Consider the following 24,633-nt stretch of genomic DNA (forward strand, 5'->3'; position numbering starts at 1 on the left):
GAAGAATGTCATCCCTCTGCGCGTAGCCTGCCGGGCGTTGTAGTCCTTCCTCAGCGGGACACAGGAAGAGGGTGTCCTCTTCGCCGAAGTGTCTGTTTCCCGGCGAGCGTAGGCTGCCGGGAGTTGTAGTCCGGCAGCCATGGCGGAGGAGGGCGAGAGGAAGGCGGCGCTGGAGACTGTGAGCGAGGGCTGAAGGGGCCGGGACAGGGTCCGGGGGGCCCACCGGGGCTTCTCACCCTGGGCAGCGGTAGCCGGGGCTCCTCGGGAGGGCTCTCGCGGCTCTGGTGTCGGGGTATATCGCGATGGCGAGGGCAGAGCCACAGGAGGACCGGGGAGCGACGGATCTGGGCTAAGCCCGCGCCAGCCCCGCGGTGCTCCCGATCCCATCATTTGGGGATCTCGTGGGGTTCCACACAGACGGGGCGAGGTGCTGCTCTGGGCACAGACTCGGGCTGATGGGATGGGGAGCGGCCTGAGGAGAAAGACTCTGGGTGCTGGGGGTGAGAAGCTCGACCTGAGCCGCAACGTGCGCTCCCAGCCCAGAAACCAACCGTGTCCTGGGCTGCATCCAGAGCAGCGGGACCAGCAGGGAGGGAGGGGATTCTGCTCCTCTGCTCTGCTCTGGTGAGACACCACCTGGAGCCCTGTGTCCAGTTCTGGAGTCCTCAGCACAGGAAGGACGTGGAGCTGTTGGAGCGAGTCCAGAGGCCACAGAGATGATCCGAGGGCTGGAGCACCTCTTGTATGAGGACAGGCTGAGAGAGTTGGGGTTGTTCAGCCTGGAGAAGAGAAGGCTGTGGGGAGACCTTGGAGTAGCTTCCAGTGCTGAAAGGGGCTCCAGGAAAGCTGGGAAGGGGCTCTGGATCAGGGAGTGCAGGGAGAGGATGAGGGGGAGTGTCTTTAAATTCGTGAGGGGAAGATTTAGATTGGACATCAGGAGGATATTCTTCACAATGAGGGTGGGAAGGCCCTGTCCCAGGTTGCCCAGAGCAGGAGTGGCTGCCCCATCCCTGGAGGTGTTGAAGGCCAGGTTGGATGGGGCTTTGATCCCCTGATCCAATGGGAGGTGTCCCTGCCCATGGCAGGTATTGGATTGGGTTCGTATTGGATGATCTTTAAGGTCCCTTCCAACTCAAACCATTCTATGATTTCTTAGTGCAACCCCAGAGCAGTGAGGCTGTCGAGGCCCTCTGGGCTCATGCAGTCCCATCCTGGCTACAGTAGAGGCACCTCAGCAGTTGCACAGGAGCACGTCGAGGCAGGCTGGAATATCTTCAGAGAAGGAAACTCCATACCCTCCCTGGGCACAAGTTCCTGTGTTCCGTCTCCCACACAGGAAAGAAGTTTTCTCATATTCAAGTAGAACTTCCCAAGCTCCGGTTTTTGCCTAGTGTCCCCTGTCCCATCTCTGGACACCACTGAGCAGAATCTGCCCCCCTCCTCCTGCCCTGGCCCATCACAGATATCAATCAGCATTGATGGGATCCTCTCTCAGCTCCTCTTGAGGCAGAACAGACCCAGGGCTCTCACCCTTTCCACATAATGGAGCTGATCCTGTCCCCTCATCATCTCTCTCCAGTTGTGCCTTGTCTCTCCTGAGCTGGGGAGCCCAGAACTGGACTCAGGACTCCAGATGAGGCTTCCCTAGGGCAGAGCAGGGTGGGAGGAGACCCTCCCTCATCCTGCTGGCCACATTTTTCTCCATGTACCGCAAGAGACCCTTCGCCTTGGCCAAGGGCACATTGCTGGCTTACAGTTGGCTTGGTGTCTCCAGGACTCCCAGGTCCTTTTTCCCATAGCTGCTTCCCAGCTGACACCCCTCAGCGGCGCTGGTGCAGGAGTTGTTCCTCCCCCCAGCAGCATTCCCTGACATAGGAGAGACAGGGAGAAATGCGCCTTTTAGGTAAATTTCTTGAAGTTTTGGTGCTTGAGGTTGCCCTACAGGGAACAGAAGCAGCTAGAGGTCAGGACTGATGTATTTTACTTGTGTTGGTGCTTCTCCCAAATAACAAGGAACAGGACAAGAGGAAATGGCCTCAAGTTGCAGCAGGAGAGGTTTAGATTGGATATTAGGGAAAATTTTGTTTACTGAAAGAGTGGTGAAGCCCTGGTAGAGGCTGCCCAGGGCAGTGGTGAAGTCTCCATCCCTGGAGGGGTTAAAAAATTGTGTGGCTGTGGCACTTGGAGATGTGGTTTAGCAGGCACAGTGGGGTTGAGCTGGGGTTGGCCTTACGGTTGGACTGGATGAGCTGAGAGGGCTTTTCCAACCTCACCGCAGAGCACAATGAGGTCTCCTGTCAGCCTCCTCCAGGCTGATCAGACCAAGTGACTTTAGCCGCTCCTCACACTCTTCCCTTCTAAACCCTTCATCAACACTGTGCCGTCCTCTGGAGACTCTCCTGTAACTTTTAGATCCTTTTTATCCTGTGGTGCCCAAAACCGCACCCAGGTCTCATTTCATCCATGCCCCTGGCTGCCCAAGTATCCTGAGGGAAGCCTTGCGCATTGTTCTTCCACACCAAGGGAAGGTAGGTTGCCGCACTGCCTTATTTTAATCCCTCAAGAAGACTTAACTGCTTTGTTTCTGGACTGTGAGATGCTGGGACGTGAGCGACACCCTGTCAGTCCAGCCTCCCCATTCTTGCTGTGATGTTGCTGTACTGCACCTACCCTGCTCTGGGTAGAGGCTCCAGGGTGACCTTTTAGCAACCTTCTGCTACCTGAAGGGGTCTACAAGAAAGCTGGGGAAGGAGTTTTTACAAGGGCATGGAGTGATGGGGTGAAGGGGAATGGCTTTGAATTGGAAGAGGGAAGATTTAAATTAGACATTAGGAAGAAATTCTTCACAATGAGGGTGGGGAGGCCCTGGCCCAGGTTGCCCAGAGAAGTGGTGGCTGCCCCATCCCTGGAGGTGTTCACAGCCAGGTTGGATGGGGCCTTGGGCAGCCTGATCTGATGGGAAGTGCCCCTGCCCATGGCAGGGGGTGGAACTGGATGGGCTTTAAGGTCTTTTCCAACCCAAACCATTCTGTAATTCTATGATTCTGTGATAGCCAGTGTGCAGGTAGCCTGCCCTTGAGTTGTTCTGCAGGTCTGGGGGGTCTCCTCCATGGAAAATTGGTCTGTGTGTCCCTTTGGTACTGCTGAGTTATGTCCCTGTGGTGGCAGAAGGAGAAAGGGTGCTGCAAAGGGGGTAGGAAATGTGAGGGGTTGTAAATCTCCAGGAGCGGTTGAGGATTTTGCTATGGGCAGGATGCAATGAGAGCAGTGCTTATCTTAACCCAGCCCTGCACTTAACCTTGGAACCTCTCTGCTGCTGAGAGGGGAAGCGGTTGGGGCTGTCTGGGTACCTCCGGCTCCGCAGTGGCTGCGTGGAGCTGAGGGAGAGGGCAGAGGCTCGGCAGCCCTCTGACAGCTAAGCAATTAATTAGGTGACTTTTGGGGTTTGGAGGGATCCCAAACCAGGCTTCTCAGGAAGCATTGGCTGGTAAAGCTCTTTTTGGGCATCTGAACTGAAAGCAGCAGGAGGATTAGGGGCTGGCTGCTGGCATTGCAGCGTTCATTGCAGCTGGTGAGCTCCCCGGGCTCATCCTGAGCACGGGAATTTGGGCTTCCAGCTCCTTTTGTTTTCAAGCTGGGATGAAATCTCCCTGCTGACAGACAACAGCATGTTTTTGACCGTCCCTCCTGTTCCTGTCTAGCCCCACATGCTGGTGATGGAACCTGGGATCTCACCAACCTGAACAGTCACTCCCAGTCTCTTTCCACCCTGAAGCCACAGGCTTCTTTGGGCTCCTCTCCTGTGGAGAGGAAGGATGCACAGGCACTTTGATAACCAGGGAGAGTTCTCTGGGGTCTGTAATTCTGCACTTTTTCCTCCTCTGCTCTTGGTCACAACGCAAAACCCAAGGTCTGAGCTGTGGATATGTCCCAGACAGACCTACAGGCCCTCCCACTGACTCTGGTGCAGTGAATTCAGCTGCACACAATGATTTATTCTTCACCCTTGGCCTGGTGTTCATTGCCTCAAAGAGACTTACAGCATTTCTTTCCCTGTCTGTGGCAGGTCCAGGCAGATGGGACAGATGGAAACTGCGTCACATTTGTGTTGCACGATGAGGACCACACACTTGGCAACGCCCTCCGATACATGGTGATGAAGAAGTAAGTGGAGCCTCCAGCTCCTATGCTGACCTTCTAATCTGCATCTCAGTTGTTGCTGAAACAAGGCAAATAATCAGAAACTACCTCTGTGCATGCCTTTTAAGGTCTTTTTAAGCCTTGGCTGGCCCCAGCTGCCGCCTTCACACCTGCCCTACTTCCCTGCTTGGGTGCTGTGGGATGGATCTGACTGGAAAAGCTTCTTCTCTGTCTACTGGCTTACAATCCGTGGCTTCCAGCTTCCCATCCCTTAGGGAACAGCCAGCCTGAATGTCTTATTTGGCCCTGGGTAAAGTTTTGCACATGTGGTCAAGTGGTCTTTGTCTGCTCCTGCGACACGTGATGTCAGAAAAGGAACAGCCAGCATTAAGCCAATTGATCATCTTTCAGGCTTGCATGGAGATACAAGAATTGATGCTGGGAATTTTATTACCCTGCTGCTCCCATCAAAATGTGCAAATCGGTTCACGCTGGTTGCTCAATTTGATTGAACTGCACAGCACTGAGATCTGCTGGGAAGCCTCAGAGGAATTGTGGCAGGAGTTCAGGGCCCCATCTCAAATGGCAGTGGCATTGCAGGTGTTGTGTGAATTCCTCTGATAAACCACCATGACAAGAACCGTCAGGGGCCTTGCACAGGACTGTTCTTTCTGCTGGGTGCATGAATGTTCTACCAGCCACCTCAGCTTATGAAGACAGATGCATGCACCCTGCAAAGCTCCTCAGTAAGCCCTTGTGGTGCCCCAGACCCATCAAGCCTGTTAATGTCCAGCAGAACTGCAACAGTTTTGTGTACAGTGGGGTTTCCAAACATCCAGGATCCCCTGTTTGATATCTTCAGGCCTGTCAGTGTGCTCCTGGTGGTGCCAGGATGGTGGCTACAATTGTGCCAGCCATGTCCTTTTGCAAAGCTCCAGCGGTAGCTCAGAGATGGATGAAGGTGTGTAAATGAACTTACAAAGGCAGTTCCCCTTCAGCATATCCCTCCCATAAGACTCTCAGTCATTTTAGGAATGTTCTGAGCCCCAGCAAGTCTCGGTGGCCTGAGCCTCTGCTTCCCTGAGATTTGCTGTGGATCAGCCTGGGTTTCACTGCTCTCTTCTCCTCTCTCCCCTTCTGCAGTCCTGATGTGGAGTTCTGCGGCTACTGCATCACACACCCCTCTGAAAGCAAGATCAACTTCCGGATCCAGACCAGAGGTACGAGTGTGCATGTTTCCTTCATGGCTGGGGCCCTTGTTTTCTGGAATTCCCCCTGCTGTACTCAGGTTTCCACCATGAGTCCTTTAAATAAAGAAAAGCACTTTTCTCCCTCTTCTCTGCTGGCCACCTGCCATGGCCATGCCCTGTTGCTCTGAGCCATTGTGCCACAGCTCTTCTGTCTCTCAGACATCAGGTTGAACAAGCTGAGACCCCATGAGTCCACAGCCTTGCCTGGTCCCAGCTGTCTGTGTTGGCTGGCAGTAGGCAGAGGAGTAGAGAAGATCTGCTCTTCAGTGTCCCAGGTGATGAGTGCTCCACCTGCCCCTAAATCAGCAAGGGGATTGGAAAGCAAAGCCAAAATGTGCTGATATATATGGCTGCAATGAGATAATTTGTTTCTGCTTCTCCTTCTCGGCTGTCTTGCAGCTTTGGTCATCAGGTTATGACTCAAAGCTCTTCTGGAAAGCCTTATCAGTCTGTGCTGTCTTTTGCCTTGCCTCCCAAAGAGGACTGTTCCCCAAGTGCTGACAGCGCTGAGCCTCTTGCAGTTGCTCCTTCCTCCCAGCACACCCACCCTGCAGCTCAGCCCACTGCCCTTAGTCCTGGCCCTGTGAGCTTCACAGCTTTGTCTGCTGCCGAGGGGGACCTTGTTGTTTCATTCCTTCCTCGTGAGGCTGATCCCTTGAGCATCAGAAAGAATCATGGAATGGTTTGGCTTGGAAGAGACCTTAAAGCCCTCCAGGGATGAGGCAGCCACCACTTCCCTGGGCAACCTGGGCCAGGGCCTCCCCACCCTCACAGCTAGACATTTCTTCCTCAGATCTCATCTCAATCTTCCCTTTTGCAGCTGAAACTGTTCCCCTTGTCCTATCCCTGCCCTCCCTGATCAAGAGCTCCTCTCCACCTTTCCTGTTGGCTAATATGTGGAAGCCACTTCCTGGAAGCAAGTGTCTAGTTTGTGCTTGCTGACTCTTTTAATTTCCTAAAACTAATGAATGCTCAAGCTGTTCGCTTTGCCGAGGGAGCCCCTTCACCATGGGTTTAACTGCAGGATAAGCATCTGCTCTTGCTGCGCCATGGCCTGTACCACCACACTGAGCTCAGCTCTGAGGCTGCTGGTGGTGGACTGGTAGGGGGGAAGTGTGTGGATGCGTCCCTCAAGTATGAGACTCCCCCCATCACAAGGACTGTTCTTGGGCACAGTGGTAACAGCCACACTGCCTCAGAGCAGTGAGGGATGGGGCTCCCAGCCCTTTGGAACCCACCTCCCCTTTCACTAACTTGTATTCCTTCCTGAAGGGACTCTTCCTGCTGTTGAGCCATTCCGGAAAGGGCTGAACGACCTGATGAGCGTTTGCCAACATGTGCTCGACACCTTTCAGGTGAGACTATTCATGAAGAGCTCAGGGGCCTTTTCTGCTTCTTGGTCTCAGGGGCGACAGGGGTGGGCTGTAACCTGTGGGCACTTCAGACATGAATCATTCTCTCCCTGACCTGTGGCATAGCTTGGCTCCCTTTCCCTTGGATTGTGAACCTCTGTCACTTCTGAAAGGGCCTGGACTTCTGTCAGAGCTTCTCAGGTCCCTCAGCCTTTCCAGGCACCGAACAGAGCAGTCATAGCACACACCAGGCTGGTGGCACTGTGGTACTTGTGATACTCGGGTATCTGCTGTTAACATTTGTCCTTTGCTCTTGTTTGCAGAATAGCATGCAGGAATACAGAGCCCAGAGGGAGGAAGAGATGCAATAACGTTTGGGGATGGCAGTCCCCATAGATGTGTGTAGCGTCTGTGTGTTGAATTCCCTGTGTCAAGAGTTTTTATTTGGTTCATTTTTTTATGATTGCTTTGATGCAAACCTGTATTTTCTCTAATAATAAAGTGTATGAAGTTTGATGCTGTGGAGGTGATGCTGCGTTCATCTCATCACAGGTGTGGAAAATGATGGCTAGGAGGCAGCTCTTCCATCTTCTTTCTTTCCCTCTCCTTGCTGTTTCCTGCTCAGGGTTTTCAGATCACAGAGTTTGCAGGTATTTGGTGTACAGTCAGTCTGCCCTAGAGTCCGTGGAGGGCAAAGGGGTTCCACGCCATAACATCCGGCTTTTAGAGAGGCAGCAACCTCTCCCGATGCAATCCAGTGGGAGGCATCCTTGTCCGTGGCAGGGGGTTGGAACCAGATGGGCTTTAAGATCCCTTCCAACCCAAACTATTCCATGATTCTATGAAATTCTTCTGTTACAGGCACCAGTGCAGTTGACTCCAACAGCTATGGCCAGCCTTTCTTTTTGAACATATTGTTATAAAGTGATACTCTGCTCATTTAGGGGCTGAGATGAATAAAGAAACACTTGCCTTTATTAACCCCCTGAGGAACGCAGACAAAGGCAAACTCAGACCTCTCCTCATGTGCAGGTTTAAAGGGTACAAAATTGAAACCCTAGCTTTGTTTGGATCTGCTGGCAGCCAAGTGGAAGCCTTTTGTTCAGTGTAATGTGGCATGAAATAGCAGGAGTTTTTTTTGCTCCACGCACGGCAGAGGATTGTGAACCTTTCTGGTCTGCTCTGTGCAGGGGGGACACCACTTCCCTCCGGCAGAGGTCTGCAGTTACCAAAGGAACCTGCTGATGCTCATTTATGTGTTTAGCAGACTTTGCAGACCTCCTGATGCTCTGTAAGAAACACCCAGAGATTTTTCCTTTCAGACACCAACGTGTTTTATTAACATACAGAGGAGTGAGAGGGATGATATAAAATGTTAGGTTTTCTCTATAAAATTACTCTTCCAAGTACAAATTGACAGACTTGGTCTCTGACAGGCTGGTGAGGGGGCTGGGTTCACAGGTGTTGGGCCAAGGAGCGGCTGAACCCTACATTTCAGAAGGCTTCCTTGTGTAGTTTGCTGCACTGGATTCATCCTGCCCATGCCAACATGGTCCCATATCTGTAGTGGGTGGGTGCTTTGGCTTCGGCAAATCCTGTCTGGCCTGGTTTCTTCATGCTGGAAACCCGTGGGTTGTTCAAGCACACTTTCATACAGGGCTTGGGGTGAACCAGCGGTGCGTAGGGAACAGGGCCTTTGCCTGGTATCACCCCACCACATAGGAGCAAGCATAGAATCACAGAACCAGAGAAAGGTTTCGGTCAAAAGGGACCTCAAAGCCCATCCATTCCACCCCTTGCCATGGGCAGGAACAACTCCCACTGGATCAGGGGCTCCAAGCCCCATCCAACCTGGCCTTGGAACACCTCCAGGCATGGGGCAGCCACCACTGCTCTGGGCAACCTGGGCCAGGGCCTCCCCATCCTCACAGCAAAACATTTCTTCTTTCCAAGGTCTCATCTCAATCCCCCCTCTTTCCTCAGTCCTGCTGTTGTCATTGAAACCCCTTTGTCTTTCAGAAATGTTATTTCTTTGTAAAATATTGGTGCTTTAGCAAAAGCCAAGCTAAAAACTCCAACACCTGGAAAACGTTTTGCTTTATTTGCAGGTCTTTTCTATTCTCCCTTTTTCCTCTCTCCATTTTTTTTCCTTGGTGAAGTGAAAAGAAGAAAGAGAGAGCAAAAAACCAACAGAAAAACCATCAAAAAACTTGGTAACTAAAGCTTTCTCCTATAGGTTTCCTTAAAGTTTAGCAAGCATGATTTTTTAGGAAAACATGCTGGAAAAACACTCAGAGATGAATTATTTTCAATAGTAAATTTATGAAAGCTCTTTGCCATTTTGCAGTTAGCTCCATCAGCTCTTTCGGCTGAGATCAGACCTTCCCTGTTGCCTGTTCCACCTTGGTTTGGTCATGAGGATGCACATCTCTGCCCTCCTTACAAATGGCGTGGTCCTTGCTGTCATGGTGCTAAGGCCAAGACCTGCTGGGTTCCAGCCCCACGGCCCCATTGGAGCTCAGCCTTGTTGGCATCAAAATGTGGGGCAGCCCTTCTTTCCCTTCAGGCTGTGGTCTTGCAGGTGATCCCCCTCCTGGAAGCCAGTGGCTGAAGCAGACTGTGCTGTTTCCAGCTGCCAAAGACCAAGGATCAAGGCTGGATTCTCTTCTGGAAAGGCACATCTCCTGGATCATCTTCCTTGCATCCAATGTCAGGCAGAGAATTTGCTGCTTCCTGGTTTCACAGGGGATTGGAAAGGTGAGCTCCTCTGTCTTCCCTGACTTACAACTCTTCCCTAGAAAGACAGCCTCGGGCCAGCAACAATGTCCAGTTAGCCAGGAGCTCACTCGTCCCTGGGGATGGGGAAGCTGGAGCTGATAGTTTGGCTGGATGCTGCCAAGGATACCTGCTCCCAACGCTGTGCAGTCACATGGCATCACTGTCTTGTGGGGCAAATGTTATCCCTGAGGGGGGAGCCTGGAGCAGATTTCCTGGGAAAAGGTGAAGAGGGGAGGGCTTTTAGGGTTCCCCAGGTGAGGTTGGTCACACACGCGGTGAAGCTGAGTTATTGCCCTTCCCTCTCTACCATGAACAGGAGGAGATTTCATTGATGGTCTACCAGACATCACGGTGCCTGGGTCTTATCCTGGCGTCCTGCCCAGGGACAGACAGATGGAGATGGTAAGGGATGTTATCAAAGCTTTTCTTTGTCTTTTTCAGCTGGAAATGGTTCCTCGTGGTCCTCTCCGCCACCTCATCCTGTATCTATCTCAAAGTGACCACATCTCAGCCTTCCTTCCCTTTCCACGCATGTCTCCCCATCCCACATTCCCACCCAAGACAAATGACCATAAGTCACTTGGTTTTGCTGCAGGGAAATGAAAAATCCTACAAGGATCTGAATCTTCTTCCCCCTCCTCCAGAGGTAACATGTGATGGAGCAGAGGCTGTGTTCAGTCCCGGGGGCTGTGCAAAGCTGCAGCTCCTTCCAGGTGGGTTATGGCATGAAGCAAAAAATGATTCAAATCCAACCAGAAAAACGGCCATGTGATAGAAATGTTGGGGTCCTTCCATGTTGGCCCAGTGCCTTCTCCTCGTGGCCCTGTGGGTGGCTTGGCTTTAGGAAGAGCTGTACTTGTTACTCAAGCGGGAGCTGCTCCGGTCCAGCCCAAGCTCCTGCCCGTTGGCTTTCCACTTCCCAATGGAGCCCTTCTCGTCTGTCGGGGTGATGCTCAGAGCTGGTCTCTGGCACCAGCAGCAAAGGCAGGACTGTGAGGAGACAGGAGGGTGGAGGGAGAGGTTACAAGCATGGGCTACAGGGTCAAAAAGGAGGAAATGCTCCCTCACTCGTGTTGGCAAGTCAACCTGTGCGGTGCCAGGCTGGGAAACCTGTGCTCCTGCACCTTGCTGTCTTGGGGATCTGCTGGGAGCAAGTGTTCCAAGGTAGGGCTGGTGTGGATTGAAAATGAAGATACTGAATCCTTGGGTACCTCTTGTAGTTGCGTTTTCTTGTCTTGGCGGACAGAAAATACAGGGAATGCTTGCCTGGTCTCAACTATTCTTTTTGCCACAGCGGCTGGGAGGTGATTCCGTCCCCATCCCATCCCATCCCATCCCATCCCATCCTCTTCCTTTCTCAGGACTCCAGTACTGGAAAAGAGGAGACTGAGGGAAAACCTCTGCAGCTTCCTCACCGGGGGAGGAGGAGGAGCAGGCACTGAGCTCTTCTGTCTGTGACCAATGAAGGACCTGAGGCAATGGCAGGAAGATGGGCCAGGAGAGGGTTAGGTTGGACATGAGGACAAGGTTCTTCCCCCAGAGGGTGGTGGAACCCTGGAACATCTCCCAGGGAAGCAGTCAGGGCACTGAGCCTGACACTATTCCAGCAGCATTTGTCCAAGGCTCTCAGCCCCACGGTGTGAATGTTGGAGTTGTCCTGTGCAGGGCCAGGAGTTGGACTCGATGGTCCTAGTGGGTCCCTCCCAGCTCAGGACATTCTGTGATACTCCTGAAAATTATATCTGAGTGACCTGGGCTCAAATTTTAAAGCAGTCCTGGTCCCTGGGCTGATGGTTTGTGGGAATGCTTCTGATCCAGAACAATATGGACATTTTTGTCTTCTCCTAGGTCTTACACTGACCAAAGGGCAGTGACCTCTAGTGTACTTGAAGCTAGCAAGAGAGGCACCTAGCAGGAAAAAAATATGGAAGGGGAAATATCATTAGTATATGAGCAAAGAGGTGAATCCTGTGGGCTGCTGGCAGCCCCGGTGTGTTTCTGATGGGGAGTTTGGCAGCCAGGAGCTGCAAGGTCCAGCCCTGCCTCTGCTGCTGCTGTACTGGATGTATTGGCCAAACTGCTCTCCAGCTTCCCCCTCATGTTGTAGACACCGAGGTCCACTGTGACGGGAGCACCTCTGGCTGCACTGTGCCTGGGCTGAGGGAGTTTGTGGCCCGGGGACGGGTGTCTGGGAATGGTCACCATAGCTGTGAACTCTGGAAGGGTCAAGCCTACCTGGAAGCAGTTCTTGAACTTCCGACTGACGAAGTAGAGAGCCACAGGGTTGATGCAGGAGTTGAGGGAGGCCATGTTGATTCCGAAGTAATCCATCACTAGGAGGAAACTGAGGCGGGAGGGGAGAGAAGAGGGTGGGTGTGTTGAAAGCTTATGGAGACCTGAAGGAGGGTTTCCAAAATGCCTGCCAACTGCCTGGCCTGGGAACCTGCTTCCAAGGAGGGCAACGGCTGGTCCATGGAGGTGAGCACAAAGCTGTCCCTCCTGCAGCTGGGCAACCGCACAACACTGGCTTGAGAGGAGCATTTCCTGAGGAAATCAAGAGCATGAGATCTGATTTCCCCTAGTGACCCTGATGTTCTCAAACTCACACAGTAGCAGTGCCTGTTCAGAACTGGATCTTGGCGTGATAGGTGAAGAGAAGAGCAGAAGACTGACTCCTGGCAAGCGGCAGGATGTGCGTACAGCCCTCAGACGTGACTCAGTCCCCTTAGCCCTGCGGGGAACCTTTCTCTGCCCAAGAGACCTCTTCAACCCATAGCTTTCTAGAGACATTTCAGACTTTAATTTCTTCTCTTCTTATGGTTCCCCAAACCCTTTCCGTGTGCCTCTCAGGAGAGCAACGCCATCTAGAAAGGAGCTATTGAAACAAGGTGTTATCAGCCAGCAGAGCCTCTGCTGCTGCCTGCAGGGGCTTCCAGCACAGTACCCTTCTGCTGATGCCCCTACCTGAGCAGTTCACATCGGTTGGGGTCCGTCTGGTCATAGATGGTCTTTTTGAGGATGCGGCTGAGGTGGAGTGGCAGCCAGCAGAGTGCAAAGATCACCACGAGGCAGAACACAGTCTTGGCCACCTCCCGGCGCTGCAAAGAGAAGGTGGGCAGGAGAGAAGGGATGGTCTGGCTGAGCACTGGAAAGCGAGTGGAGCGAAACACCATCTCCCCATGCTGAGCAAAGGGTCTTTAAGTAATTTCTGTAATCTGATGCTGTCTGGGCACCCCTTTTGAGACTAAAGCACAACCTGCATGTCCCAAATCTTGCATTATGGGGAGGAGTCTGAGAGCCAGGCTGCAGAAAGGAGTAGGGTTCCAAGAGCACAGGATGGACCAGACTCCTTCACGCCCCTTCCCACCGTGGTTCCTGGTGAATTTGCTGGGGTGATACCCCCTGGGACACGGGGCCCTCATCTATCCACCCTTCACACTGTGTTATTGCAACTCAGGTCTGCCTGGAGGGATCATTCTGTAAAGCATGGGAGGGGACAGTAAACTGTCATTTTCCCTGCACCCCTGATCTGTGAGGTGGCACATTCAGCGTTTGGCCCGGTTTGCAGTGACCTGTGCTGGCCCAGAGATAAATGACCATAAGAAACTGAAAATCTAGCTGGTTTATGGCCACGAGGCTTGGGTTGTCCCCAAGGCTGGAGGCTGCACAGCTGAAGGCCCCTCTTCCTGGTGTGACCAATGCATCTGCATCAATGTGCCAGCATCCCTTGACCATTGAGAGGTGATGTCAGCTCCTATGTGTCCTTTACAGGGACAGGCGTGTGTTCCCCCCTCCGGCAGAATGCCCTTCTCTTTGGGAAACAGCAGAGTTTCTGCCTTCTTGGTTTTCATACCCGTTTCATGTGGTCATTCAGAGCAATTCGCATGCCGTTTCTCTTGCTCAACATCTCACATGACATGAGGGTGTAGAAGATGCCAGTGCACACCAAGGGAAGGCAGAAATAGAAGCCGAAAAGCCACCAGTCCTTCACATCGCGGTAGAACTGCAAGGCAAAGAGCAACTGGAAAGGTGAGGGGCTGTATCTGGGCCGTGAACTGACCCGACGCTGGCCTGGAATAACAGAACTATGGAATGGTTTGGGTTTGAAGGGACATTAAAGCTCACTTAGTTCCAACCCCCTGCCATGGGCAGGGAGACTTCCCACTGGACCAGAGTGGTCAAAGCCGCATCCAGCCTGGCCCCAAACACCTCCACGGAATGGGTATCTTGTCATCTCTTCAAGGGGGGGGGACACTCTGTTTTCCCGTGTTTCCCTCTCCCTTGCCCATCTGCTGGGTTGGGATGCAGTACATACCATCATGAAACTGGATTTCTGTTCGGAGGCAAGCATGCACACCCACAGGTGTCGTTCCCAGTAGCTGAGCTCCACCATGTCAAAGGCTATAGCTTCAGGGACTGCAAGCACAATGGCCACTACCCAGATCAGCAACACCTCCACCGCCTTCCACATGGGGATACCTATCCCCTGGATCCGACTCCAGGATGCCACTGCTCGGTACCTGCCCAGCGTGTGGGAACGCAACGGATTGGAGGGAGAAAAGCAGCTGTCAGGAAGGGACTGAGAAGGTGCAGATCAGAGCTGTCCCCAGAGACTCTTCCCCTTACATCTGCCCCTTCCACCCCTTCAGTGGAGTGGGAAAGATCAGGAACAGGGGCTTGATGGAGGAGTGTAATAGTAGCTATCTTTGGCCAATGCCTACCTGCCACTGTGGAGGTGCCACCCTTCCCACCACCCCAGCAGTTGTTCCAGCACATCACAATCCTCCCCTCAACCTTTTCCAGCAGTTCCTACGTGACAGCACCCTCTCCCCATCTCTGAGTTTAGGCTGGGACTGAGCCACCCTGCAGTCTGCCTCTTGGTGAGCAGGAAGGGACACGCTGTTGTCTCACATGGGTCAGGCTGGGCAGTGCAGCTGGAGAAGCGGTTTCTTACCTGTCGATGCTGAGAGCACAAAGGCTGAGGACTGTGATGCCCACCGAGGCCTTCTGGATGAAGGGGACCAGCTTGCACACCTGCACACCAAAGGGCCAGTCCTTTGCCAAGAGCTGGGGAAGAACCGCAGAGTTAACAGGCTGCTTCAAGAGAGCATGTCTGGCTTTCCGGAATAGCAGGTGGTTACCCACAAGGTGTGAGAAGCCCACAAAGAGCAGCTGAGAGCGCTCAGAGGTGACCTCCACTGGGATTAGGCGGTGTGCTCTTTCCAGTGTTTTGTGTTGTACTGGGAACCACTCACTTCCCAAAGGGCTCGTTGTGAGATGGGTTGTTACATAGATGGAAAGATGGACCAGACACCGGGTTCTTTTGGATGGATCTGAATCCTAGTGGATTGATGGGTGATTCCACAATGGGTCTTGGGTTGCTTTCAGAGGGAAAATGGGTGTTATGGTCTGAAACAGCCAAAATCCAGCAAGGACAGTTTCTTTCAGATGGCTTTCAAATCTATGTAGTCCGTTACCATACTCTGACCCCCTACCACACTTACTTTTGTTATAGGACACATGCTATGGTGCCACGCTCAGATGAGGCAAGCCGAAGGCACCAGTGGGGACAAGGGGTCCTGAAGGCAGGGGAGACCTAGACCACTCATGAGGGTGAGAATAAACCTGGGTTCACAACCCTTATACCCTCATGACACCTGGAACCCATCCTAAGGTTACCCAGACTCAGAACCACCCTCCTGTGTAAGCTCTTCAGTTTGGCTTCAACAGAAACACAAATTCCTCCAGAAGCTCTCCTGAAAATCAGGGTCTCAGGTGAAGGCAGTTGACCCTTTCCTTTGGTCTGCAGATCTGGATAGTCCACCCATCTCATCTGTTACTGTGTCACAAGGGAGATATGCCACAGGGGAACTGGGCTGCTTTTAGGGCCAGAGTTGCTCAGAGTCAGTTTGGGCTTCTCAAACAAGCAACATCTTCTCCTCCAGGAGGTGGCTGGAAACAAGAGGGGCGGAAGGGAGAGGGGTGGCCTAGGGAAATCCCGAACATCAGCCAGGAACTGTCAGTGTGAATGTGACCAGAGCAGGGAGTCGCAGCTCTTAAGAGTTGATCCAGTTTTCCTGTTACAAGGCAGGCAACACCAACGAAGATGTTGTCTTTAGCCTGGATGAAATACCTCGACTTCTCTCTGTGTTGGCTGCAAGCTGTACTGGTTGCAGCTCCAAGAGACAGGGCAAGTGTTTCCAAGGCAGCAGCTTGTGTTGACAGGAGATGTCCTGTAGATGATGCCATTGGTCTAAGCCAGGCTTAGTGCACAAGGCTCAGTGCAACCCCAGTTCTTGGCTGACCAGGACACAGAGATGGGTATTGAACTTGTGACTAGTTTATCTGCCAGCTTTCCTCAGTGAGGTCATTCCTAAAGCCTCCATCTGGTCCCACATGCCCTTTTTCGTGTTTCACAAGACCTTCCTGCCACAGAGACCTATTAAAAACAGCAGAACTGGGCAAACAGATCCTGAAGGGAAAGTCTGTCAGACCCACATCCTCACAGCTCTGTTGGATAAGCCTTGTTTCTTTGGGAGCCCAAGCTAAAACCAACCTGACCACCCTGATACTGTGGGTGATACAACTATTGCAGATGGACTCTGCAGCCCAGATCCCCTAATGTGGAGAAGCATTTGCATCCTGCGGAGGCAGGTCCAGCAGGTATTTTGCTCTTGCTCTGTGTGTCACCTAAACTCTTTCCCTGGCCAGATGGTGCCTTTCCCATCAAAGGCATGATTAAAATGTCAGTTTTCCTTGTCCTGATTTTGACTGGGGACAAATCCTGGAGGGGCTTTGCTGTCCAGATTTTTGAGGGCTTATCTATGCCCATGCTTGTTGGGCTGCCCCCACAACACCTGCCTGGGCAGGGTAGATGTGGTCTGCAGGAGAGGGGCTGGTGTTGCAGCTGTGTTCCCCAGACCATGACTCCTCTCTTGGGCAGGAGCAATTGTTCCTTATTCACAGTAAAAAGGGGCTGTTGGTTGAAAGCGGGGGTGGGCTCTACCTCATAGGTGGAGGGGGCAACCTTCCCCTGGGTCAGCGCTACTGGCCCAAGCTGCTCTGTTGTCTTGTACAGGAGTGAAACCCTCTGTGTGGATATGTGTTCTTGTAACAGCGGGGCTTGTCCAGCTTGTGGAGAACCTATTGAGCTAAAGAACATTTATAGTTTTCAATCTATATATATATTTCAATCTATATCTATTTGCAGTTATTTGAGACCCTCTTCCAGCCCTATCTGGTTGTTCTCACTGTCAGATCATATGTACCTTCTTCCTACTTCTCATTCCTCTGCCTTCTCTCCCCTGCCACCCAGTCTGCTCAGTCCAAGACCCTTCTGGCACTGAGTTTCCACTTTTCAGGCTAAGGCTTCCCTTTGACCAACAAATCTGGCTGAGCTCCAAGTCATAGAATCATAGAATCATTAGGTGGGAAAAGACCTTTGAGATCATTGAGTCCAACCATACTTGTCCATTACTAAATCATATCCCCAAGCACCTCATCTACCTGCCTTTTAAACACCTCCAGGGATGGGCACTCAGCCACCTCCCTGGGCAGCCGTTCCAGTGCTTGAGAACCCTTCCAGTGAAGAAATTTTTCCCAATGTCCAAACTAAACTTCCCCTGACACAGCTTGAGGCCATTCCCTCTTGTCCTATCGCCTGTCACTTGGGAGAAGAGACCAACACCCACCTCTCTACAACCTCCTTTTAGGTAGTTGTGGAGAGTGATAAGGTCTCCCCTCAGCCTCCTCCAGGCTAAACAACCCGAGGTCCCTCAGCCGCTCCTCCAGCCCCTTCATCGCTTCGTCACTCTTCTCTGGACACGCTCCAGGACCTCAATGTCTTTCTTATAGTGAGAGGCCCTCACCCCACAGCATCTTTTCCAACCCTTCGTAGAAACCATTGGCTCTTGCTCACCAAAATGTGCCTCAAACCATTGTCTCTGGCAGAACAAAATGTGTCTTTCTCTGTGTGAGAAAGAGCTGCAGTAGCCCAGGCACATCTCACAGGTGTTGTAACACGCCTTCTGCTTTTAAATGGGGTGTCATATCTCTAGGAGCTGAGGGAATGGCATGAAGACGTGCCAGGGGAGGGTTAGGCTCGACATGAGGACAAGGTTCTTCCCCAGAGGATGGTGGAGCCCTGGAACAGCTCCCAGGCAAGCAGTCGCAGTGCCGAGCCTGACAATATTCCAGCAGCATTTGGCCAAGGCCCTCAGCCCCACGGTGTGAATGCTGGGGTCGTCCTGTGCAGGGCCAGGAGCTGGACTTGGTGGTCCTTATGGGTCCCTTCCAACTCAGGACATTCTATGATTCTGCTGCCCACATCTGCCCAGTCCTCTCTGCCCCAGCACACTGTGCAGAGCTCACGTTCCTGTGATCATTTGTGGTGCCTCTTCTCTCTGGTTTAGGGGCAGCATCTCTGAAAGAAGGCCCTATTTTACAACACAGCCTCTGCCTCGTTCCTGGATGGGTCTTCATGTTTAGCTTGAATAGAAAAGTATTAGCTTGAGGCTGATGCATTGAACTGTGCTGGGGGAAGCGTCCCCACTGCACGAGAACAATGATCTTTGCTCAACTGAAAGAAACATTGGGTTGTAATGTCAGGAGACTGCGAGTGATTCTTTTCTTGTCATTTTAGATGAGATTTAAAAGATCTGGAAAGTTGCATACTTGTGTTGGGTGTGCATAACCCAGCTGTAGCTGAGAACACCTCATTTTCCCAGGAATGTACTCTGGGCTCTTTGTCTGGTTATGTTTTCCTCATCCCTTGAAGAGCAGGAACAACCCCCACCCTCTTCTTTGCAAAAATGGAGCCTGCAATGAAGAGCCAAGGAGAGAGATTCCCCAGAACACTGAGGCAGGTGGAAAAAGACACTGTCCCTGCAATTACCAGGCTGCTGTCGTGCTCCTGGCACATGGAACCTACCTTATAAACATTGATGGGCAGAGCAATGAGGATATAGAGAAGGTCTCCAAGTGCCAAGCTGGCAATGAGGACATTTGGCCCATTCCTCATGCACTTGTTCTTGTAAATGATCCTCAGGAGTGTGGAGTTCCCAATGATCCCTACTATGAATATGGTGCAGGACACGATGGTATTGATGTACTTGAAGACGTGTCTGATATCTGCAGGCTTCACGCACACGGGCAGCAGGGGTGGCTCTGAGCTGGTGCTCCTGGGGAGGCTTTCTGAGTGGTTCAACACCTTGGCATCCTGGAACAGGCTTGGCTGGACCAGACTGTAAGCCTGCTCCTGGCTGAGCACCTCAAAAGGGATGGTGCTCTCCTGGAAAGCCCTCGGGGTCTGGCTGCGTGCCCCGGAGAAGAAGCAAATCAGGAAAACAGCTAAAGTGGTGGGAGCTGGGATTCTCGCCATCAGGGACCAAATGGCAAAGCTGGGGGCAGAAGTCCTCACAGCACTCATGGGATGTCCTTGCTTGGGTCTTAGTTGGATCTGCAGGTGGAGAAAGGTACAGTGGAGAGCTTTCCATTAGCAGAGGGAGGAGGAAGAAGACTGAATGAAAGCAATCACTGGAGAAAGTCCATCCTCAGATCATGATCATCATGATCAGAAATAGTGCCAGATCAGGTCCCATCTACTTGAAGCAGCTGACCCCCGTGGGTGGGAGTTTTGCTGCTAAAATTAAACATGCCTTCTCAGAAACATAAGCTAAAAGGAAAACATGCTGCCTGTTCTGCCTCTTACACCATATTTCAGCAAATGAGGGTACCTGCCTCTTCTCCAACAGGTGCGTTCAACCTGTTGAACTTATTGAGCCTTCCCAGGCCAGTGGTGCTGCTCACCAGGCAAATCTCGTTCTTCTGCCAATCATAGCCCTTTATGTCCACCTCATGCTTCTCATTTAGTTTCTTAGAATCATAGGACCATAGAATGATCTGGGTTGGAAAGAACCTTAAACCCACCCAGTTCCCCTCATCCTCTCCCTGCACTGCCTGACCAAGAACCCCTCTCCAGCTTTCCTGGAGCCCCTTTCAGGACTGGAAGCTGCTCTAAGGTCTCCTCACAGCCTTCTCTTCTCCAGGCTGAACAACCCCAACTCTGTCAGCCTGTCCTCCTACAGGAGGTGCTCCAGCCCTGGGATCATCCCTGCAGCCTCCTTTGGAGTTGGTCTGACAGATCCATGTCCTTGACATGTTTGATCCGTGCTTCTGACTGCTTGTGTACTGTCGGTGCCTGCACACCTGGGCATTCCGCAAATCCCGCCTCAGGATAAGAGATAAGCAGACCTTATCTTCCAGTTTGTGCCATGGGAAAACCGGGGCTATGCTAATATCCCATCTTTAGCAGAACCCAGGCTATCATGTGCTTTCTTTCAGTGCAAAGCAAAAAGAACCAGCTCAGCCTTGCTGGGAACCATGATGGGAAAATACTTCAAGGGTGTTTCCAGAAATGCCATATTGCTACGTGACACTTTCTTCCAATTTATGTGCGAACAGCACAGCCTCTCCTTCCTCATCTTTATCATCGTTAATTGAACCATTTCCTTTCCGAATCCACTGTACCCATCCAGCTCAATACTTGGGGAGATAAATCTCCCTGTGCTGTTTGCAGTTTTGACTGCTGAGCACCGTAAAAGGTCTCTCCAGCACACCAAGGCTGGAGCACTGCTAATAAATATCACCAGAGTGGGTTCTGCTTTGCACATCTCAGATGATGCTTTCAGGCAGGACCAGCTAAGCTGCTGCTCTGCAACCACAGGAGAAAGCTCATCACAGAATTACGAAGGCTGGAAAAGACCAGTTCGAAAGGAGGAGGAATGAGGGTGGTGAAGGATGTGGAGGGCCTTATGAGGATAGGCTGAGGGAACAGGGGCTGGTTAGCCTGGAGAAGAGAAGGCTGCAGGGAGACCTTAGAGCAGCTTCCAGTCCTGAAAGGGGCTCCAGGAAAGCTGCGGAGGGGCTCTTTATCAGGGAGTGCAGTGATAGGACAAGGGGAACAGTTTTGAGCTGCAAGAGGGGAGATTGAGATGAGATCTTAGGCAGAAATGTTCTGTTATGAGGGTGGGGAGGCCCTGGCCCAGGTTACCCATCCGTGGAGTTGTTCAAGGCCCGGTTGGATGGGGCTTGGAGCCCCTGATCCAGTGGGAGGTGTCTCTGCCCATGGCAGGGGAGTGGAACTGGATGGGCTCTAAGGTCCCTTCCAACCCAAACCATTCTGGGATTCTCTGATCGGCAGCACCGGGCTGCTCCTATCTGCTCACCCCAATGCAGGACTTCAGAGCCTGGCATGGCTCTTCAGCCCCTGGGTGTTTGGCAGAAGAGCTCATGTGAGTGAGGATCACAGGACATGGCTCACTGGATCCTGCCCATCCCTGCCACAGTGCTGATGCAAAATGCCAAAGAAAAAAACACTTCTCCCCCATCTCACCTTAAAATACAGCAAATCAGTGAAAGAGAAGCTTTGTTTTCTCCTGTTCAGTAGCCTGTTTTTTTCTCCCCTGTTTGCTTCTCCCCTCCGTGCTGTTTCCCACATCTCAAAGGCTTGAAAGCGTAACCCTTTCTTACTTTTGGGGGAAACTGAGGCAAAGGGAGCATCAAGAAGCTTGTTCAGTGCCCAGCGGATGTGAAGCCAAAGCCAGCATGGCTTGACCAAAAATCCATTGAGCTTTGTTCATGTTGCTGATTATCTTGGGAAGTGACTTGGTGCCTGAAGGAGCCATCTCCACCGCACCTGCTGAGGTGCGGCTCTTCTGTTCGCAAATAGCTTAGACCCCTGAAAGTGGAAACACCCTTTACACTGTGCTCAGCCCAAATCACAGCTGGAACACTAATCATGATATGGACATCACAGAATCACAGAATCACCAGGTTGGAAAGGACCCACTGGATCATCGAGTCCAACCATTCCTAACACTCCCTAAACCATGTCCCTAAGCACTTCACCCACCCGTTCCTTAAACACCTCCAGGGAAGGCGACTCGACCCCCTCCCTGGGCAGCTGTTCCAGTACCCAATGACCCTTTCCGTGAAAAATTTTTTCCTGATGTCCAGCCTGAACCTTCCCTGGCGGAGCTTCAGGCCATTCCCCCTTGTCCTGTCCCCTGTCACTTGGGAGAAGAGCCCAGCTCCCTCCTCTCCACAACCTCCTTTCAGGCAGTTATAGAGAGCAATAAGGTCTCCCCTCAGCCTCCTCTTCTCCAGGATAAACAACCCCAGCTCTCTCAGCCGCTCCTCGTAAGACTTGTTCTCCAGCCCCCTCACCAGCTTTGTTGCTCTTCTCTGGACACGCTCCAGAGCCTCAACATCCTTCTTGTGGTGAGGGGCCCAGAACTGAACACAGTATTTGAGGTGCGGTCTCACCAGTGCCGAGTACAGAGGGAGAATAACCTCCCTGGACCTGCTGGTGACCCCATTTCTGATACAAGCCAAGATGCCATTGGCCTTCTTGGCCCCCTGGGCACACTGCTGGCTCATGTTCAGTCGCTGTCAACCATTACCCCCAGGTCCTTCTCTTCCGTGCAGCTCTCCAGCCATTCTTCCCCCAGTCTGTAGCACTGCATAGGGTTGTTGTGCCCCAAGTGCAGGACCCGGCATTTGGCCTTGTTGAACCTCATGCCATTGGTCTCGGCCCAGCAGTCCAGCCTGTTCAGGTCCCTTTGCAGAGCCTCCCTACCCTCCAGCAGATCCACACTTCCTCCCAGCTCAGTGTCATCCGCAAATGAGAGACTGGAAACCATCACCATAACCTCACACAGCCTGTGTCCATCTGAAACGTGCCACATGTGGGCTGGGGCCCCCAAGACTCCTCTTGCCTGGGACCCCAGGAGAGCTGAACACATCCCAGGTTGTGTCCTCATCTCAAACCAGCCTCCCCTGAGCCAGCACGCTGCCTGCTGTCTTGCCTTAGCAGGGCAGGCTGCCTTCGAAAGAAGCTCCACTTTTGCTCTCCTGCCAGGCTAACCTTGCCAAACCCAAACTACACCTTTTGTGCGGAGAAGCATCAGAGGCCTGGAGCACCTCCCGTACAGGGCAGGCTGAGAGAGTTGGTTTTTTTGAGCCTGAAGAAGAGAAGGCTGTGGGGAGACTTTAGAGCAGCTTCCAGTGCTGAAAGGGGCTCCAGGAAAGCTGAGGAGGGGCTCTGGATCAGGGAATACAGGAAGAGGATGAGGGGGACAGTTTTGAGTGGAAAGAGGGGAGATTCAGATGAGGTCTTAGGAAGAAATGTTTTGCTGTGAGGGTGGGGAGGCCCTGGCCCAGGTTGCCCAGAGCAGTGGTGGCTGCCCCATCCCTGGAGGGGTTCAAGGCCAGGTTGGATGGGGCTTGGAGCCCCTGATCCAGTGGGAGGTGTCCCTGCCCGTGGCTGGGGTGGAACTGGATGGGCTTTGAGGTCCCTTCCAGCACAAACCATTGTATGATTGTGTTCTGTGATTCTATAATCTCTTGCAGCAAAGATGCCACAGGTAGAGGAAAGAGGAGAGAAAGGCAGATGACACCACCACGTCCCGGCTGCTTCCCTGACCTGAATTCAACCTGATCCACAAGCAGAGGGACCTTCCCCCAAGAGATGCGCTGGATTTCTTCTCACGCACCCTCTCCCTGCCTGCCTGCGCAGGGCCGTGATCCCTGCAACGCCTCCCCTGAAGTGGGGAGAACTGAAAAAAGTGCAGACCCCCCTCAAAGCAGGAAATAATTTTGTTTGCAAATGAGAACATGGAACAGCAAAGTTTTCATTGGAGTTGTTACCTGCCTTGGATGCTCCTGGGATCACTTTCTTTCCCTCCCACGGCTCCTTTCCACCGCATGAGCAGCTGGGCAGGTCCTGTGGGTGCTGTGTTGTAGATCCTGGAGTTTGCTGTGATGCGAGGGCTCGTGCTGAGGGGATGTTCCTTCCCTCTCGTGCCTTGCTGAGGTCTCTCAGAGGGGGGCGGGTGGTTATATAGAAAATTGCAGGGCTGCCCCTGAGTGCAGCCCCTGCAACCAATAGGCGAAGCGCGGGACAGGGATGGAGGAGGAGGGCAAAGCAGGAGAAATGCAGGACAGCTCTGGGGAGGAGATGAAAATAATAAACAAATAAAAGCTCAAGGGGGAGGGAGTTTGCTGGGGGAAGGCTGCTGACTGCAGAGCAGCGTGCCTGCTCAGCGGGCTGTAGCCGCGGGCATGGAGGAGCCCCATGGCCGTGCTTTGGTCAAGGAAGCTGCAGCCTTGACCACCTTTGAGGAGAAAAGACATTAAAGCCTTCTCTACTCAGGGTGTACAACACCAGCTGATCCACCTGGAGCTCTCAAGGAACTGTTCAGGAGCCAGAGGGGTACTGCAAGCAAGGTAGAGGAGGCCTGAGGTTTCCCTTCTAGCAAGAAAGACAAAATATTAGAAGTCCTCACCGAGCTGCTGGGAAAGGACAAGCCTTGCTTTCCCTCACACACGGCCTCCCTGAGCCCTGGTCTAGGTCAAGCAGGCTGGGAACAGGTTTTAGACCATGTTCTCATCTACAAGAAGTTGCCCTGGTGCCTTTTCACATGCCAGCTCTGGTTTTATTTTGCTGTGGTTTCTCTGCATCCTGAACTGTCTGAAAAGCAGCATCTGACTGCTCGAGACACAGGGCAGAATATCTCATGGCTGAGCAGCAGGTGCTGCTGGGGGGTCACACCAGTCCTCTCCATCAGCCATACATCCAGTCTAGTTTCTGGACATGGTCCTGGCGCGAAGATTCCCCTCTGCTTCTCCATCTTCTCACAGGTAACAAGTGATTGGATGAGAATAAATGGCCACAAGTCGCACCAAGGAGAACACAGTTGTTATCAGGAAAGGGAGATTTATTTGGTATGTGTGCGAGCTGTTTATTTGAAATAAAAGGCAGAACATCTTGCTCTGGGGTCCTTGATGGCTCAGAAATGTTTTCATAGAATGGTTTGGGTTGGAAGGGACCTTAAAGCCCACCCAGTTCCACCCCCTGCCATGGGCAGGGACACCTCCCACTGGATCAGGGGCTCCAAGCCCCATCCAACCTGGCCTTGAACACCTCCAGGGATGGGGCAGCCACCACTGCTCTGGGAAACCTGGGCCAGGGCCTCCCTGCCCTCACAGCAAAATGTTTCTTCCTCAGATCTCATCTCAATCTCCCCTTTTTGCGCTGAAAACCACACCCCTCG

The 24,633-nt window shown here is 52.5% G+C and overlaps 2 protein-coding genes across 4 annotated transcripts; one reads left to right on the forward strand and one right to left on the reverse strand.

The window, feature by feature from the left end:
- The first annotated feature begins 50 nt into the window (after nt 1-50).
- On the forward strand, nt 51-7,267 carry LOC104060485 (DNA-directed RNA polymerases I and III subunit RPAC2). Its single transcript, XM_009562284.2, has 5 exons — nt 51-178; nt 4,067-4,164; nt 5,284-5,360; nt 6,663-6,745; nt 7,066-7,267. The coding sequence occupies exons 1-5, from the start codon at nt 140-142 to the stop codon at nt 7,111-7,113; spliced, it is 345 nt and encodes a 114-aa protein (XP_009560579.1). The 5' UTR covers nt 51-139; the 3' UTR covers nt 7,114-7,267.
- An 816-nt stretch (nt 7,268-8,083) lies between these two features.
- Nucleotides 8,084-23,398, reverse strand: LOC104060484 (endothelin receptor type B). 3 transcript variants are annotated; one of them, XM_054075264.1, is made up of 8 exons: nt 23,232-23,398; nt 18,450-18,977; nt 14,475-14,587; nt 13,836-14,040; nt 13,374-13,523; nt 12,485-12,618; nt 11,756-11,864; nt 8,084-10,510 (listed from the first exon to the last, which is right to left on the reverse strand). In XM_054075264.1, exons 2-8 carry the CDS (start codon nt 18,945-18,947, stop codon nt 10,361-10,363), a joined length of 1,359 nt encoding a protein of 452 aa, XP_053931239.1. In that variant the 5' UTR covers nt 18,948-18,977; nt 23,232-23,398; the 3' UTR covers nt 8,084-10,360. The 3 variants fall into 3 exon arrangements, with proteins under 3 accessions (XP_053931239.1, XP_009560578.2, XP_053931238.1); XM_009562283.2 differs by having other exon boundaries at nt 8,085-10,510; nt 23,228-23,368; XM_054075263.1 differs by lacking the exon at nt 8,084-10,510 and adding an exon at nt 10,862-11,428 and having other exon boundaries at nt 23,228-23,368.
- Between the last annotated feature and the right edge of the window lie 1,235 nt (nt 23,399-24,633).

Source organism: Cuculus canorus, chromosome 10, assembly GCF_017976375.1.
Source record: "Cuculus canorus isolate bCucCan1 chromosome 10, bCucCan1.pri, whole genome shotgun sequence".
NCBI lineage: Eukaryota > Metazoa > Chordata > Aves > Cuculiformes > Cuculidae > Cuculus > Cuculus canorus.